The sequence below is a fragment of the Tachypleus tridentatus genome, chromosome 10 (assembly GCF_004210375.1).
Source record: "Tachypleus tridentatus isolate NWPU-2018 chromosome 10, ASM421037v1, whole genome shotgun sequence".
In the NCBI taxonomy this organism is placed as follows: Eukaryota; Metazoa; Arthropoda; class Merostomata; order Xiphosura; family Limulidae; genus Tachypleus; species Tachypleus tridentatus.
Genome location: NC_134834.1, coordinates 64,122,588 through 64,139,975, shown reverse-complemented (window position 1 = coordinate 64,139,975; position 17,388 = coordinate 64,122,588). Strand labels below are relative to the sequence as shown.

Here is a 17,388-nt window from a genome sequence, read left to right as displayed (position 1 = left end):
TTACTCAAAATCTGCTTTAAACCAGGATAATGGAAAGTACTCATATAATCTACTCTTGCTCTACTCATGTTCACTTGGAGATGAAGAGTTCTGGAAGGCCATTTGATGTTTTCTCATGGTGTAAAATATATATATTATTAGCTTTATCACATTTCTTGTCTAATCCAAACTGTATCTTTTCCATGGACGAGAGCAGTGTTTCTGCTCTTGTCTATGGCTCACGTTTGCTGGTTTTAAAATAGGGTTTGTGGTTACCCATTAAATGTTTTCCAGTAAAAAACCTTTCTAGACTGAAGGATTGATGGTGATTGGGGTTTCCTCTGTGCAACTTGATATATATATATATATATATCTGTGATACACCACATATCACAAACTACATGTGAACCAATGATACAACTCACTATACCAATCCATTCAAAGCCTTATTTCACAACTTCTCCTCCTGCAACCAGTGTCTGCTCAGTAGAGTTGAGGTGAACACTACTACTTGCAGAGATGCCAACTATTTCAAATGACTGAGCATAATGATTGTAGACAGAGCCCTTTATCATTTGCGGCTACTAGGCCTGACCAATGTCTCTAAGCTGTTTATTATTATATTATTATTATAATAATTTATTATTTATTACTGCTCTAGATTGCTCATTTATGGCTGTGTTTTGTGTATTTAATAGATAAATTTTAAAAAATTCTTTTGAAATTATGTCTTTTATTTAGTTCAGAGTAAGAAACATACTGGTAAAACAACATTGAACATGCATGTCATTTTCTGCATCGTTTTTGTCTTTGCCTCAGCCTTTTGTTGATGAGATGCTTATTATGTATGTCTAGAACAATCATTTATCCCGCCATGCACCACAGAAAAATCGATGTAACAAACTGTACAAAACGCATGACTATCACTGACTTTTGATGCAATGACTGGATATTTTGCACTATACTCTTTCCTAAATTTTTGATTCACAGTTTTAATCCTTTTAGACTTGCCAGAATCAAGACAATCTGGTGAAGGAGGCCTCTTTTTTTCCATCTTGTGAATGATCGCATTGGTGTTTCTATGCCGCTTAGAAAACAAGAAATACCCATCTACGCGAGCGCTGATTGGCTGACAAGCACTGATGACGTAACTATGGATTCTCCCACGTACCCAGTATGGAGAAGCACCACACTCAAACTATTGGCATATGTCAGAGATACAAATATTTTTTATTATTTCAAGCACAAACATGATTATTGCAAGTAGCCATTTGGACTATGTCTTATATTTATTATCAAAATTTATTTGTATCTCACTAAAAATTTTCTTTTCACCCCTTTCAAGCCCTGGGGGAACAATTTATCACTTTATTGTATAGGCCTATATAAAATATAATAATCTGGGAGTTACAACAAGTCGTAATATCTGTCTGTATGAGCATATAGTTGTAATGTATACACCAAAATCATAATGATTATGCTCAAATCGTAATGGTTGGAATCTCTGTACTTGTCCGTACTACATCTCAAACATACCCTACTCTTGCAGCTTGCAAGTGACCCATAGAAACTAATGGTTGAGAAGAGGTGTATATAAGTATCAGTACTGAAATAAATTTGTGGCATCTTGTGTCCAAGTACATGGATAGTCACCTACTGATTTCTTCTGTACAAATGACAAAAATCTGGTTTATTTGCTTATTTTATTTCTTATGTAGAAAAAGAATATATCTTGGTTAAGATGAGATGTGGTAAACCATGGATGTGACCCTATAGAGTCCCTACCATCAGGTGTCACTCCTCATGGACTTACTTTGCATGCTTTATGAAGAAGGCTCATCTAGGCAATCTTTGCACCATCTCATTGTAGGATTCCAGCTAAACTGTGTGCGAAGGTGAACATTGCTTTTGGAAGTTAATATTTTCTTTACCTGAAAATGTATTTCTCACAGAAACTCATTTCTTTACACATCCTCCCAAATTCCAGTGCACATTTTACTTGCCTTGTCAAGAAATGAAGATTCAAGAGTGCGACTGAATAAGTGGAGGGCTTTTCCTGCATGACAACACTGCATGAGATTAGATGAAGGTTTTCACAAGGCTATTAGTATGCAACCCTCAGGCAGATCAGATAAAAGATAGCTGAACTGTATGAAAAGGTATCTGTCTGAAATATATTTTCAGTAAGAAAAATGTTAAAATAAAATACCATTATTCCCAGCAGAGTTCCTGACAAAGTGGCAAAGAAAACTACCCTGAATGGTTTTGAAAAACCTAACTCTCCCCTATTTTTACTCCAACATTTCCCAGTCCATATGCCTGAATTTAAAATCCCTTTAATTATGACCTCTTCAACAGCTGAGTACTTAATCTCACTGTAGAGTTTCTAATTAATTTCATCTGATGGTTTGTAATAAAATCCAACACGATTCTCTCCTTATATCTGCTATCAGAAACCCTAAAAGATTCAGTTTCTTTTGTATTATCTCTCATACCCTTAACTTGAAGAGAATATAACTCACATTTTTACACACAAGTCCATTCCTCCCCCTCTCTTTAATATTCTGTTTATATTAAATAACTTATAATCCTGTATTTCAAAGAAGTTTTTGCCATTTAAGTTGTGCACACTTACCAAGTTTCAGTTTTTTGCATTATATTAAAATCCTCTCTTCTAACTAGTGTTCTAAAGTCATCTTATTTTATTTTCAATACTTCTAGCTTTACAATAATAACAATTTAGGCTATCATTAGAACTACTACTTCACTTTGTTCAACATTACACTTTTCTCTGTATATTTTTTCTGCATTTAGTTTAACCTGACCTTTACCTATCTCTAGTTTTAGTTCATAGCTACCATAACTACTGAGTTAATAGTCCTTGAAAACAAGCTGTTCCTACCTTATTTAAATGTAAACCATCCATTCCAAAACGTTCTCTTTTTACAATTGAAATTCTCCCATAAGTCCAATCTGCTAATCCTTCCTTGTTAACTTAGGCAAAACATTCATCCTTATTGACTTACTTATAATTTCAACTCCACAATTAGGTCTCCATAAATCTTTTGCTCATATATCAAAGTCTGGCAATCAAATATTATTATTTGTATCTGTTTGAATTGATGACTGATAGAAATAAAAGAAAATCAGAAAACAAAAACATTTTAATACATACCACTACTTTTTTTTTCCCAAGAAGATTCAGACATATTTGCTGCCTGAGAAAAGACATGAAGCCCTTTGTAATCATAAATTTAAAAAGACATAAAAAAACACAAACTGCCTATTTACACAATTAATGTATGTTAGGGTATTAGAACTGTGAATTTATTCGATTATTTGGTGGAAAATTATGTTAAGATGTTGATTTATCAACCTTTTCTCCTTTTGCAATCAAGAATTTTCTATCATGTTGACATACTGATTCTTAGCCAAACCATAGGTTATTTACCAGTAATATAAATACACTACTTTAATTTATTAAAAGGTTATTTGCAATAGTTCAAAATGCCTAACTTCTCTGGTTGCTTCAAGTTTTCATAATCTACATCAAGATATACCACTATATAAAAGGGATAATGTAATTTAACCATGAACTTGTGGTATATGTGATCTAAAATATGTAGGACAAGCAACTAAAAAATTGCATTTAAGGAATAATCTGCATAGTTCTCAAAGTAATAAAGGTTTAACTTATTTCATTGAAATAGACCATTTTAACAAACATTCATTTACTAATGTGAAAATTACTATATTATAAAAAAAATATGTTAATTTACTATTGGAACAAGAAAATTATTTTATTTTGAAAGAAAAAACCTTTTAACCCCCATGGATTAAACCAGGATTTTTAAAACAATAATTCAATATCTGTGTTATTACAATTTCATCCATTCTAGTGTAAAAGAATTAAGATTTATAGATTACAATAACATCAACATCCAAATTAAAATTTTAATATATTATTAATAATAATATAAGAAATATGTTAAATGGTTCATTATTAAAAATTAATGTCACAACTGATAATAAAAACTGTTCAAAGTTCTAAGATAAGGAAATCCCTTCATTATTTGTGAAAATTTCAGATTTTTAACACAAAACATTTTGATATCTTAAATGCTAAGTTAAGATCTGGATTATTGTTTCACATAAAATTAATCACCATAATTTTAATTTAAAAACTTCTTCATTAAAAAAAATTAATTACATACACACATAAAAATATTTTATTATGTTCTTACCTGTGCAGACATTTTCATATAATCCAAATTAGTGCCAACAAATTTAACTACATACAGAAAATCATAAAAATAATTTTTTTTTGTTCCTACCTGTATAGATATTTTCCTACAATCCAAATTAGTGCCAGTCCTAAGTAAACAACTACTGCTGCTATAATAGCTAAATAAATAAAAAAAACATTTTAGTTATGAGCATACAATGGTGTTTATGAACACTGAAAAGTAAGGTAAAATATGAAGGAAAATTTCTTTTTCTTGCATACAGTAATGAACTTTTCCAAGTTTCAAGTTAGAGTATTAATCTATTTATATTTTATCAAATTACACATTTTAAATATATAATCACTTTTATAATATTTCAAAACATATTAATAACATACTCTTGGAAGTTGTATTTTAAGCATATAAAAGATTAAAAATGATTTTTTTTTACAAACAACTTATCAAAATAGTAAAAGTGTTAAGTTTTTCTTAGAAAGTGGAAAAACTAACAGTGCAACTAACATTACTTTTTGAAATATATGTATAAATAACTCACTACAGAATTAATTTTGAATGTTTCATTGTTGATGGATATTCTTCTGTACTGAAAGGATCAATAATTCACTCTGTAACAATTTATGTTATTGCAAAATGGTTTAATACAAGTGTATATAACATAATCTAAAGTGTTTTAACACACACAACTAAAAAAATACAAATTATACATACTTTATGATATAAAAGATTAAACTATAATCATAATTAAAATGCTTCATGTGTACTAACTGCTATATACATGTAAAAAGATTGAAATAATCAGCTATAACAATAATACTTATAATCAATATAAACTGAAAACCTTTAAGTGTATTTTTTCTCTTTTTATCAGATACTGCTATACCATTTTTCTAAAAATGTTTATGCACTGAATTGTATTTCTACATATGTAACTTATTTTATTCAAAGTTAGTGAAAAAGCTGACTTGACATCCACAGAAACAACTTAATTGTTGCCTTCAGCCTACCTAAATCATGCTGTAGATATCTTTAATACATAGTTCTACAAATAGAATCAGTGTGAGACAAGCTCACCTCACAAATGTCCCCCCTAACCTGATGAGACTTGTTTCTGGAAATTGTTTCACCAATAAATGTATGTTAAACAGTTTAACAGGTGACAGTAAAACAGTAATTATTTTACAAAAACACACCAACTTACGAATACAAGAATTGGAAGGTTCCTTTATAGTCATAATTAAACACCTTTCACTTTCTTCCTTGTTTTCTTCAACCACCATTAAGTAATTTCCAAATTCTTCAAAGTTGTACATTTGGCTAAAAAATGTAAACTACATGCTATCACATTCGACATATATGTACACATATTCTGTTAGCATTAAAGTTTACTCATTTCACAATGAAAAACAAATATTAAACCAAATCACCCATTCATACTTTTTCTTAGAAAAAAACCAACAATTTAGTAAAATATGATAGAAATAGACTACTAGGACAAAGTTGACAACATATTTTTGATCAATTATCAATACATTCATGATTTTAATATCTTATTAAAATGTTTTTATTTATTTTCTTTAAAGTTTCAACCAAACTTTAAAAGCACACATAATTTACAACAAACTTTTGCTTGGTTCTTCTACAGTGGGTCTTAATATACAATATAACGCTTCAGGGACAACAAGGGTACTCTAGTCTGATCGTAGTTATCCCCTTTTATCAAATACCTATCTTTATCCAACCAGAACACTTTAAGCTTTTGTTAAACTTTCTGCAATTGTTGTATTCACTATATGTGAATTATATTCCAAATTTTAACCATTCTGTTAAAAAAAATAATTTGTAAATAGTTGACTTCTACCATACCAAACCTTAACTTTGTTCCCTAGTCTTACCACTGTTATATGTGAAAAAAATCAATATCCTATAATTTTTAACAAAACATAAAACTTCAATCAAATCCCCTCTAACTCTTTACCTCTCAAGAAAATAATTTTAAGGACCTCAGCCTGTCCTCATATAACAGACCATCCCAGAAATCATCCTACTAGCCTTCATTTTAACCTATTTCTAGCACTCAACTTCTTCTTAAAGTAGGGAAACCAAGAATAAACCCAATATTATAGGGATGCCTCATCTTGGATCTGTACAAATGCATAGTAACTTATTTTTGACTCATGTTTGATAGTCCTGTAGATACAACTCAAAACCATATTTAGCTTTCCCACTTGTAACAGTATATACACTTTCTAAACAAAAAGATTTAAAATCCATTAACATGGAAATGACTGTTAGTAATATGGAATGAGATATTATAATAACACTGAAATTATTCAAGGTTAAAACCGTTGGAAATTTTATCAACTGATATAATATGTGCAAAATATCCATTACAAAGGGGTATACACAGAGTAACAAGAGTTGTGTATATATGTATATACACATGTATACTAAACATCTGTATATCTGTAATCTGTTATGAAACTATATATATTCATACATTACCTGCAAAACACGTCTGTAGAAGTATCTTCAATAAAAGTTAAATTGGTCTCTGTAGAAGTATTTACTTTTAACGTTAAATTGTTTCTGGGAGAAATTTCTTTCTGGAATAAACCAGGGCACTATAAAAATAAAATTATTTTATGAACGCTGGTAAAACGTTTTCCAATATAAAGACTTAACAACAAATATTAATGTATTCAACACTGTGCAGACAACAGTTCTGAAATATACATTCCCATTGAAAAATACCCTCTATTATTCACAGTCATTTACAAACTAAAAAGTTAATGATGATCACTGTAGGCCTAACTAAACTTTGACATACAAAAGCTTTTAGAACTTGTCTTGATGCTGCTCTAGAATGGTTGCCAAGAAATGTTTCTTATGCTTTGTTGTTAAGCAGATTACATCATTCCCAAATTATGTCAAATTGCTAGTTTCTTTAGTTCAATATTTGAGCTATTCTGAATGTAAATTTTAATTTTAATAATAGAAATAATGATGTATATAATGAAAACACATATTTATATTATCCAAAAATATATATACATGCAAAAATAAATAATATTGACCATCTTATAATGAGCTGGTCTTCTATTACTGCACTTGGCTAAATCTTTCAGGAATGAAAAACATTGCTTGTATTAGAATTTTAAAATAACACTAATTTAGAGCTTAAAAACTATTTCTTAATTAAATTCTACCATTATTTTTGATTCTGTTGTATATTCAGGCAAAACTGCATAAATCTTAGAGCAATGTGATAAATATGCTTAATAATGGGAGGTTCTAGAAGATACTCACTGTGAAATGGTGCTGAATCTCTGAGTAACAGAGTTTATGTGTGTATACTTGTTTTAATGACATGGAATAGTTTCTCCTACTGGATTAGTTGTCTGCAACTGTTTAGACCCATGTATTTTTAAAATGGCTGGTATGAGTATTAGCACTTTAATTAAAATAAAGTACAGATCAACATTTCCACTTTCTTAGGTCAACCTGTAAATGACCTAAGAAGGTCGAAATGTAATTCTGTATTTTAATTAAAGTGCTATAACCTGTACCAACTGTCTTGAGAATACATTTTTACTTTAAGAGGATTTTTTGTCATCATGACTAAGGCACACAAAATGTACCAGACTAAGTTCAGTGCTTCTTTCTTCATAGGTAATGTTTTATTTATCAAGAGTAACTAGTATTACCCATATGAATGGTCATTCTTATTCAAGCATATGAGAAGCCATAACCTTCAGATATTATTTTAACTACCATTGACAGACAGTAGCTGTCAACATTTTTTCTTCATAGTGTGTAGCATTACAGCCATTCTCTTCCATAAGTAGAACAACCTGAATAGAATGGCAAGGATCAAAGAGAGCTAGAACAAACCAACTTCACAACCATGTGTTATAAGAAAACTGCTGACATATAGAATGAATGAAAAATTCAGGACAGTACTATATCTAAATATGAAAGTAGAAATGCATGATATATTCATGTTCAAGTGAAAAGTTGTTAAAACATGCAATATGCATTTACTACTTTACATCAAACTAATAAATCAAATATAGTAGTGAAAAACATATATTCTGCACAAAATAGAGGAACAAAATCTAACCTATACAATACTTTTCACATAATGGCAAATTAATTTTACATTATTAGTAGTACTTCAAGGCTGTAGCCTATAGATTTCTTCTTTTACCTTTAAACTTTTTATTTCAACACATCCAGACACAAAAGTTACATTCTACTGTTAGTGTAAAAATCACCAATGAATTTTGAAGTCTGTACTGTAAATACTCTTTCGTTTAAATATTCTTCATAAAATCTCATACTGTTATGGCTCAGGATTTTAAAAACAACACATCTTTATAAATAACTAGCCATGTACATTCCTATCTAACTATTTAAAAAAAATTTAGTTTCCTAACATATGTATTATTAAAATTAAACCTGACTCAAACAGCTACACTGTTTACCACCATTCAATCAGCCAAATCTATAGAACAAAATAGTTGGTAAATAGCTAAGCAGGGGTTTCTTATAGACATAAATAAGTTGTTATAATCAACAATATTCTCGTAAGACACAGTTTTTAATTAGATTACTAGCACAAAGTATCACACATTTGAAACCAGTTTCTGGTAGCTCTAGGAGCTCTGAAACATTAACTGATGCTTTGCTCTGCATTTTATTTTAATTTTAAAGATTAATTTTCAATTTTTAATTATTCTAAATATTAGGGTGGAAATTTTTATTAATCCACTTATTTTGTAATATTTCCATCTGGTTAGTATGCCTATTTTCTTATTTTGTAAAGTTTTTTATCTGAACTCAACATATTTTTCAGGTAGCTTAAGGTGTGTGTGTATGTATGTGCATTCCTGTTTTAGCCAGTTTTAAGTTTGTTTCACTATAAAACCTAAATTTTATATATTACCTAAGGCCAATCAACAGGCTAAGTAATATTTGCTTCATTAATCCTGAAGTTTACTGTATATGAACATTACAAAATTTGTATTTAAAATTACTCAGTTTAAGATCCACAATAACTAATAAAGTGAAAATATGATATCATGAATAAGCAGTAAATAACTTATTATATTTTTAAATCAGACTTACTCCTTCACATTCTGAGCTTTGAGTCCAAAGTTGTAATGCACGACTAGCTGTTGATTGGATGGTCAAGCATGCTTCATTAAGTTTCAAGTATTTACAAATTTGATCCTCTTGTTCATCCTGCATCCTGATAGCCTTCAGTAATGTTGGCTAGATTCTTGCTAAGATAAAAATATATCATTTTACCTGGTAAAATCTAAGCAATAATTATTGTAGGTGCTTTAAACTAATCATAATAAAAATTACACAGAATAGCATTATGTTTCAGTACAACATTCTCTAAACTAAATTGAAATAAACAAAGAAAAATCTTAAAGCCAGCCCTTATCAATCATATACTTATCAAGCTTTTTCAAAAATTCATTTAAATTTACTGCCTCTACAACATCTGAAGTCAAGATGTGCCAGAGACCAACTACCCTGTTATGAAAATGAAACTGTCTTTGCTGAAAATGACTCCTACTCTGCCAAAATTTATACTTGTGTGCTCTAGTCCTACTATTCTTACTGTTAAATATGAAAAAATATGATGAATCAACATTCTCAATATTCTTTACAATCTTAAACACCTCAATCACATCTCCCCCTAACTCTTCCTTTTTCCAAAATATAGAACTCCCATTTGGTCCTCTAGTCTATAAGTATCTTTTCCCTTTGTCTTGTGCTCAACTTTCTCCTGGACATTGTCTCAGTTTCTGCAGTGAAGGGTCTTTCTTTAGTTCTTGCAAATCTACATTTGGGATGTTGGCTTTTGATAATTGCAGGGGTTTACTATCTTGTTTACTCTTCTTTTCTTGCGCTCTGATGTTGAGAACAGATGCTTCATCAATCTTTTTTCTGTCTAGTTCCTCCAAATTTCTATGACCTGGTTTGTTCCCAGTCATCAAGTTCTACATCTGGCCTCAAAATCTCCTACATAATATAGAGTATCCACCTTTACATTTTTTTATGGGAAACTTTCTCATTGTCCCATCAATTAACACACAAAGCTGTACCTTGTCTGTCATCTGATCATTAGACACTAGACTGGTTCTCACTGTTACATCCAATGTCTCACAGAACCTTCACTTTCTTGTTCCCATTGTAGCCTTCACATATTGAGATATTATGATTTGTTGGTACCTTTTGATATGTCACATGTTCCTTTCCTTATTGGCACTGTTGGCTCATCTGCAAACTTGAGCCAACCATTAATTGTGCACTGGTAAATCATGCTTTCTTGTACTGGCAGCAGCATTCATAGTGTCATTCACTATTTTCTTGTTTCATACCAGCACTGTCTTTGTAAATAGCTCCAGTTGCTTTATATTGAGATTTCTGCTGTTGTTTGCAATGTGTTTCATTTTATAAGAAACATAGCATATTTTCTCCCTTCCATCTTTTAACCTCCTGTTACCCTTGATGGCCTCTTTTTTCTGGTCAGCCATCACTGGTTTCAAACTTAACTGATTATTCTTGGACTTGCCAGTTATATTACCTCCATGGGCTTCCATATATTCTTCTACCAGCTTGATTATCTCCACATCTTTTGGTGCTCCCCCCTTTAAGAACAGTGACATAATCATGAACTGTTCTTGCACTAATAGGTTTGCTAGTCCCTCAGAACTATTTTCACACATGGCCATATCAGTCCATCTGGTGAAATATTAGTGCAGATGTGCCACACACTGAAATAGTTTTTCCAGTATCAAATTTGACTCCTCTAAACTTCCAACTATAATCTTCAGTTAGTTTGTGTCATTTCATTAAAGCCCCATTCTAATTTATCATAGTACACAGCATCTTCTGACATCATGCTCGCATATACTTGTAGGCTTTTTCCAATGAAAAGTGGACTGAGACAGAGTGTCCAGCTTTGTCCCAGTCCTGAATCTTTCATATATCTCCAGAAAAGCATCCATGTTTATCAAAGTTGGGCAGCTTTGGTCGGCCGTCCCTGACTCTACTGTCATTCTTGGATCCTTCTTCGTTCAGTTGGGTTAGTTTTACTATCTCAACTTTGCTCTTATTCTTTCTCTTTCAAGTCTTTCCTTTCTCTCTTTGTGCTCTCATTCTTTCCATTTCTAGTCTCTCCTCTCTCTTTTTCTTCTTTCTAAATTTATTTCTTCTGTTGCCATACTTCTATGTCTAGTTCTTGTTGTTTAACAAACTCTCGTATGTCACCCTCTTCTAACCCATTTATTGAGATCTGTTAGCGTGGTTATATAGCATAATTGTTATCTCGACACTATTTTCATTAGTATCACAATTGTGTTTATATAGGCCTACTTATTTCCGCTGTCGTTCGCGTTTTCTTTTATTGCCCTTTACCACTGTATAATCCTAACCGTAGCTCACCAATTTTCAATTAAAGGCTTTTGCTTGTATTTCTTAATAGTATAAATATTTGTCGTATTGTTGTTGTTGAGCTTAGAATTCTTCTACAGTAGGTACCTGTGTTTGTTGGCGATAAATACAAAGATAAACGAACAGCACGCACTACACCTGTTTACAAAACATACGTGTATATTCGAACTAATTAAACACACGTATAATAAATTCTTTACGCTACAGAAATCATAGGCATATCATGAACACTATATAATTCTCTTCTTGCCAAAAGTCCACTTATGCTTATTCAGTTGCTTTATAATTTAATTTGAGAAGCCGAACTACCTTTCTCTATTTCTATCGCACGTGTATTCCGTGTGTAATTCACTTAAACTTTACCCTAACTTGTAGCGCGAGTTACGGCAGTCGTTTTCTGTTCTTCCAGTAATCGTCTGTCCCTTTTGTCAAGTTCCGGCATGCCGAGGTGATTAAGACACTCGACTGTACTTTCGATTTCTTAGTTTGACCAATATGTATTTTTTGTCACATTTAGTTTTATATATCCCATTCTTCTCATTAATCTAAATTTTTACTTAATATCAGATAAAATCTGATATAATGTTATCATACGTTCGAAAACGAAATAAGATTACGTTGATATTTAAAAATACTGAATACTTGACAACTTAATCTAAGAATGTAACATAACATCGATATAGGAATGAAACCAAGAATTGTAAGGTGGGGAGGTTTGAATATCCAGCCCACCAAATTTCTAAGTAATGTATTACAGTTGGTAAGAAAATTGCATATTTATATCACAAGCTAAAATAGTTAGTTCGAATCCCTGTCACACCAAACATGTTCGCCCTTTTAGCCATGGGGGCGTTACAAAGTGAGTTAAATCCAAATATTCGTTGGTATAAGATAAGCCCAAGAGTTAGCGGTGGGTGGTGATGACTAGCTGCCTTCCCTCTAGTCTTACACTGCTAACTTTGGGACGGCTAGTGCAGATAGACCTCGTGTAGCTTTGCGTGAAATTCAAAACAAATTATTTTATTAAAGTCCGCTTGAGCTGGTTCATTTAGTATAGAACCACACTTCGACGACATAAATTATTCTTACACCCATTTCTACTGTTAGTCTTACTCTAACATATTAAACATTGAGAATTTCTTTCTGTCATAAACAGATTTTGAATAACGACCCAGTAAACAATGGGAAGTTGCTAATATTATACCAAAACAAGTATAAAAGAGTTTGTAACAGCACGTACGTGAATCAGTGTTCAAACTTAGAAGCCAAGTTCCACCATTTTGCGAATAGCTGAAATCATTGTTAAAAAACTTTTCACACAGTTTACTGGAGACAAAATCTGTCTGAAATTTACAAAGTTCATTTTTTTTTTCTGTGATGAACATAACACTGTTTAAAAATTGTAATTCAGAGTTTGTTATAGCTTGAAATATTGAAGTTTAAAATAACAGCACACTGGTATTATTTCCTACCATACCTCATAAAGTGTTATATTTTCAATAATTAAGTAATTTTACATACCTTAAAAATTCCTTGTCAAAATAGAAGGCAAATGTTTTATGCGCTCTCTAACACGCTTAAGTCTTAGCACTTAGTAATAACATATTGCATATTCGCGCGAACCTTTGTCGTAAACAGATTTCCACCCCAACCAGTTAAACGAGTTACGAGTGCTTTAGCTGTATTATCTAGGTCATTTCAGATGCTGTGATTGAGATAAAATTAACAATTATTTGTTCAAGACCTGTACAAACTAATCCAGCATAAAATGATACACTACTAGGTAGGGCAGCTCACGAAACACAAATACTGAAATACACACTACCAAAGTACTTTATGATATTATAGATGAATGCGTTACATTAGAAAATCTACTGGCTTCAACAGTGCTATAAGGGAAAATTATTATCTATTATGACCAGATAACATAAAAGTACATTTTATAGCAAAATGTGTATTGAATAATTTTGTAGGTACACGTACATGTTTCTTCATCAACATAATTGTCATAATCGCAGAGTAAGGAGCTTTGCGTTAACCTATGAATTTTGAACCCCACCTATCGCTTTGCATCAAAAGTTAATTTTATAGTGGCTTATATTTGATGTTTTGTGTGTTTGTGTTTTCTTATAGCAAAGCCACATAGGGCTATCTGCTCAGCCCACCGAGAGGAATCGAACCCCTGATTTTAGCGTTGTAAATCCGGAGACATACAGCTGTACTAGCGGGGGTTATTGATGTTTTGAGGTTACTTAACGGCAAAGAAAGTCGCATAGAAGTCATAACGATTTGTCACATATGTGCTTAATTACTACTTTTTCTTTTGAGTTTCAAGATAATTTAGAAGCAAAGTATGTAAATATATAGAAAAAATCTTATTCACAAAGTAAACATCAAATACCAAATAGGCCTGGCATGGCCAAGCGTGTTAAGGCGTGCGACTGGTAATCTGAGGGTCGCGGGTTCTCATCCCCTTCGCGCCAAATATGCTCGCCCTTTCAGCCGTGGGGGCGTTATAATATGACGGTCAATCCCACTATTCGTTGGTAAAAGAGTAGCCCAAGAATTGGCGGTGGGTGGTGATGACTAGCTGCCTTTCCTCTAGTCTTACACTGCTAAATTAGGGACGGCTAGCACAGATAGCCCTCGAGTAGCTTTGTGCAAAATTCAAAAACAAACAAACAAACAATACCAAATAAGCCTAAATCAGGGGTTCGATTCCCCTCGGTGGACTCAGCGGATAGTCCGATGTAGCTTTGCTATAATAAAAACACACACACCAAAGAAGCCCTTAAAGTATCAACAAAAAGTTTGGTATACAGGCTGGAAGTAGGCACACTGTGATTTACGAGTTACTGTTTAAGGAGAAGGAAATTTTTGTTTGTACGGTCTGTTTTTTAGACCTCAAGAAAAACTATTCGAAATTTTAAGCCAGTTTTGTACTTGATCAATTGAAAGAGCTTTCAGTCTCTATCTCTTTGGCTGACTTTTACCGAAGACCTGGCGCAAGCGATACCATGTGAAATGCACACGCCACCATCTTTAACCGAATCCATCCCTACATGTGAATCGCTAACCGCGCTCCCTAAATAACAATCTGTTTTGCAGAACTGAGTAGTTTAACATACCATTTTACTGAAAGGAATACTGAAACTATCGGTCTTTAAAGTAAGGATAATTCGCTAATGATGCCATTAGAATGTTGACTGAAGGTTCACACTTACTTTTTTAACTTTTCCAACATCTTTACCATCTGCTTATTCATGTAGTGGCCAAATACAGGCAGTTATCACTGTGTAGTAGTGAGTCCTAATTTCCATCTTAGAAGAAACTGGAAACAGATTAGTTTGTGTTGGCACATTAGTAAAATAGGTTTGCGTTGCTATACGTTTATATGTTAAAACTGCTGAATTGTCCTATTCAGTGAAAGTTAGTTAAGAATCAAGATTCTTGATTTGCCATTTCAGCATATGGCTGACCCTCTGATGTTGCTGGCAGTATTTTTAAAGAATGTTTTAAACCCATGGTTGTTAATTTTTATGCTTTTGTTTTAAAATAAATAATAAGCTTCACTTGTATAACTTTAGCTGATGTCTATGCTTGACCTACCTTGACATGAACACTCTAAGAGTTGATATATACAGATTGATATTTCAAACAAAATGGGTTGTTTTTATGATTATTATGTTAACATTTTCTATGAAAACAAAACAACAAAAACAATATCACGTGAACTGTAACAAAGTTTTTAATTAATATGCATGTTTCCATTATGCAATTCAAGTCTTTAAAATAGTGTGCCATTAGCAATATTAGATTTTTTACCTTAATCTCTCCTCTTTAGAAAAAAAAAACAATACAAAAAAAATATTTAAATAAACTCTAAATTAATGTAGCAGGCAGTATTGTTTTACCATTAAGTCTGCCTTATTGTTAAGCTTTCATCCATTTTTTAAAAAGCATGAAACTAAGCCTAAATGAAATAAGTTCCATACTTAACTAATTATTATAAACAACAATTAAAAAAAATATCTTCCACGAAATGAACTAATTGTTTCAAGTAGAATAAATTTTTTTTCCCTTTTACGTACCCTCTGAATGTATCAAAAGAGCAAAGTCTTTTTTTTGTGGAGGTATTGTCTGTTGACTTTTCCTTTCAACGGTGCAAATTTCCTTTCATAAAAGACAGTTATATGTGTTATCAGTTGGTAGAACTAACATTTTTTTATACAATGAAAAAGATATTTCCTCTAAAACTTATTTAAATAAATTATTTAGCACCTTAAACAACTACTTGAATGAATGGTAAATTGATCAATAATTGATAAAAATGGCTAATTTACTTGATGGGTTATGTGATTACCATTCGAAAAGTTTCCATTTGTAATTAATTAACAAAGTTGTTGTCCATAATCTGCAAAAGTGATTCAAACAACAAAAGGGAGATTAAATTAAAGTAGGTTCTGAAAATGTCTTGTATCTGTACGTTTCCAATATGAATGTTTTTAAAAATGTTAACATTTGGTACTTAAACCTTTTCAATTATATCAGTATAAATGATCTTCATTGTGAAGTACTACTAAAAGTCTTTGATAAAGAATACCATGCAAGTTATTTTTATTGAGAGAAACAAAAATTGTAGTTATAAGTGCATACATAACTTTTTATATAGTTTTACAAGTGTTTTTGTAGAACATTTCTACTGACAACTCAAAATGGTGATGTTTATTAAACTCATAATAAAGAAACAAAATAAGGTAAACTCTCAGTTTATTATTTATGAATACAACAAACTACCCAACCAGGGATGTTTCAGAACAGTTTAGATCATGACTAGATATTAACCTCTTTCAAAACTCTTGGGTAAATATTATCTGGCCCAAGAGTCTTATCATTGTTTTGAACTTCCCAAACATTTTTCTTACAAACTCAGAATGAAATGATTATCTTGTTTGATCTTGATTCCATCTATCAACTCTACAAGTCAAGGAGATTTACTTGAATCTTCATTAGTAAAACTTGGAAAACCCAACCATTGCATAATCATCAGAAATGAGTCTTCCTTTATTATCCCTCAAAGGTCATACACCTGTCTCAACATATTGCTTACCCTTAATGTAACTAAAGAAATCTATACTGTTATATCCTTACATTTTGAGCCAACCTTTTCTTAATATACATTTTTTTGCTTTCCATATTTCCTGTTTGACCAACTCTTGATCTTTTATAATCATCAGTATAGGCTTCTTCATTTGATGATGTTTTTATTCAATTTTATCCCTTATACCCTTTGTAGGCTAACCAGTTTTTTTTTCAATTTGCAGCAATACTATTTTGTTTTACAAAAAAACATGTCTATTTTGACTATTCCAAAACCTATTTAAAACATTTTGACACATTTAATCAGTTTCTGAAATTAAATCAGTTACCTAGTTCACAACAGTTATTTCTTGTCATTCCTTCAAAATTCACATTTTGAAGTATTTAACCAAAATCTCATTTTTTAAAAATTCTATATGCAGTAAACAACAAGCTTAATTGACCAATGGCAACTTGTATCCAGATGTTTCCTGATCTCTTCCCTCTCAACCACATTTGTATTAGAAGTCAACATTAATTCTGAAATGAATACTCATCTTTATAAACAGTTCAGTCATCTTCCTCAGCTCTTCTGCACATTCTGCCAAAGAGA

At 31.6% G+C, this 17,388-nt stretch overlaps 1 protein-coding gene across 1 annotated transcript in view; it reads right to left on the bottom strand.

Moving 5' to 3' along the window:
- Positions 1-13,413, bottom strand: part of LOC143229449 (heparan-alpha-glucosaminide N-acetyltransferase-like) — a 37,857-nt gene extending 24,444 nt beyond the window's left edge. Inside the window, 6 exon segments of the mRNA XM_076461785.1 lie at positions 3,155-3,197; positions 4,314-4,383; positions 5,425-5,540; positions 6,729-6,847; positions 9,354-9,511; positions 13,218-13,413. Coding sequence (XP_076317900.1) covers positions 3,155-3,197; positions 4,314-4,383; positions 5,425-5,540; positions 6,729-6,847; positions 9,354-9,476 — 471 coding nt within the window. The 5' untranslated portion in view covers positions 9,477-9,511; positions 13,218-13,413.
- Positions 13,414-17,388: the final 3,975 nt, after the last annotated feature.